This window comes from Haliaeetus leucocephalus, unplaced genomic scaffold, assembly GCF_000737465.1.
Source record: "Haliaeetus leucocephalus isolate CR32 unplaced genomic scaffold, Haliaeetus_leucocephalus-4.0 Scaffold0, whole genome shotgun sequence".
NCBI classification, from domain to species: domain Eukaryota; kingdom Metazoa; phylum Chordata; class Aves; order Accipitriformes; family Accipitridae; genus Haliaeetus; species Haliaeetus leucocephalus.
In genome coordinates, this window is record NW_010972436.1 from 10515912 (window position 1) to 10517381 (window position 1470).

The window sequence follows — 1470 nt, forward strand, 5'->3', positions numbered from 1 at the left end:
CGAGGCGGAGCTGCAGCAGCTCCGGCAGGCCGCCAACGTGCGGGAGCGGCGGCGGATGCAGTCCATCAACGACGCCTTCGAGGGGCTGCGCTCGCACATCCCCACCCTGCCCTACGAGAAGCGGCTCTCCAAGGTGGACACGCTGCGCCTGGCCATCGGCTACATCAACTTCCTCAGCGAGCTGGTGCAGTCCGACCTGCCGCTGCGCAACGCCAGCAGCGAGAGCCCCAGCCAGCCCAAGAAAATCATCATCTGCCACCGCGGCACAAGTAAGTGGCGGCCCGCCCCGGCCCGGCCCGGCCCGGCCCGGCTCGGCGCTCCGCAGGAATGCCGGCCCCAGCAGTAACTCCCTGCCTTTCTCCCCCCTGTCCCCCAGGATCTCCCTCCCCGAGCGACCCCGACTACGGACTCCCCCCTCTGGCCGGTCACTCGCTCTCGTGGACTGACGAAAAGCAACTCAAGGAACAAAACATCATCCGGACAGCCAAAGTGTGGACCCCCGAGGACCCGCGGAAGGTGAACAACAAACCCTCCCTCAACGACATCGAGAACGAGCCCCCCTTCGACTTCGTGGCGTGAGGCCCCCGCCCCGCCCTGTACATGCTGTATGTAGAGACCTATATTGTAAATGTAATTTAAGATTCACACTCTAAGGGCAATCAACTTTATTTATCTATTTATTACGGTGTAGTGATAATGAGGTAGAAACCTTTGTTTTGAATATATAATTTATATAATTTATCCTGATCTTTTTAAGATATGCAATAGGTTTATTCCACCAGCACCTTTGGGGGGAGGGGAGGAATAATGCCAGAACCTGTGAAAATAATTTATTGCCGCACGTGGACTCTTCCTGTGTTTGTTAATAATAAACCCGGATCGTACCTTGCGGAGCAGTGTTATTTGTGGGAAGCGGCTGCCGAGAGCCCCGCCGCATCCCGAAGAAGCCCTGCAGTAAACGCCCGGCCCGCTCCCCGGGCCGGCGGGCTGAGCCCCGGGACCCTGCGGGGCCGGGACCATGCCCCAGCCGGCACCCTCCGCCCAGATGCCGGCCCCACTCTGCCCCATCGCCGGCTCGGGCTGCTCTTATACAGCCGGGGGGGGGCACTTTCCCCTTCTCTCCACCCCTTTTGACGTCCTCTCCCGAAGTGCTTCCAACTGATGTCTTTGTCTATCTCTAGGAGGTCTCCTCCTTTCAGTGCCTCTGCTCTGCTTGTGGTTTCCAGCTGAAAGACCCGAGTCCCCAAACATCAGCCTTGCAAGCGTGTGTGTCCCCCGCCGCTGCCTCCGACCCCCGGCCCAGCCGCCACGGGGATGGGCGCGCTAGCCGGAGCCGGACAAAGCTCTTCCCAAAACTGCCGGGGAGGGGGGGCCGGGCAGGCTTGGCCCCCGAGGGTGCGTGGCCGCAGCCGGGGCTCTGCCGGCTGCCCCCAGCCTTCCGCGGACCGCGCACCGCCCGTGCCTGGGAAA

At 61.8% G+C, this 1470-nt stretch overlaps 1 protein-coding gene across 1 annotated transcript in view; it reads left to right on the forward strand.

The window, feature by feature from the left end:
* Window positions 1–579, forward strand: part of PTF1A (pancreas specific transcription factor, 1a) — a 3717-nt gene extending 3138 nt beyond the window's left edge. Inside the window, exons 3-4 of the mRNA XM_010562817.1 lie at window positions 5–269; window positions 377–579. Coding sequence (XP_010561119.1) covers window positions 5–269; window positions 377–579 — 468 coding nt within the window. The remainder of the gene's footprint in view (window positions 1–4; window positions 270–376) is intronic.
* The last annotated feature ends 891 nt before the right edge of the window (window positions 580–1470 follow it).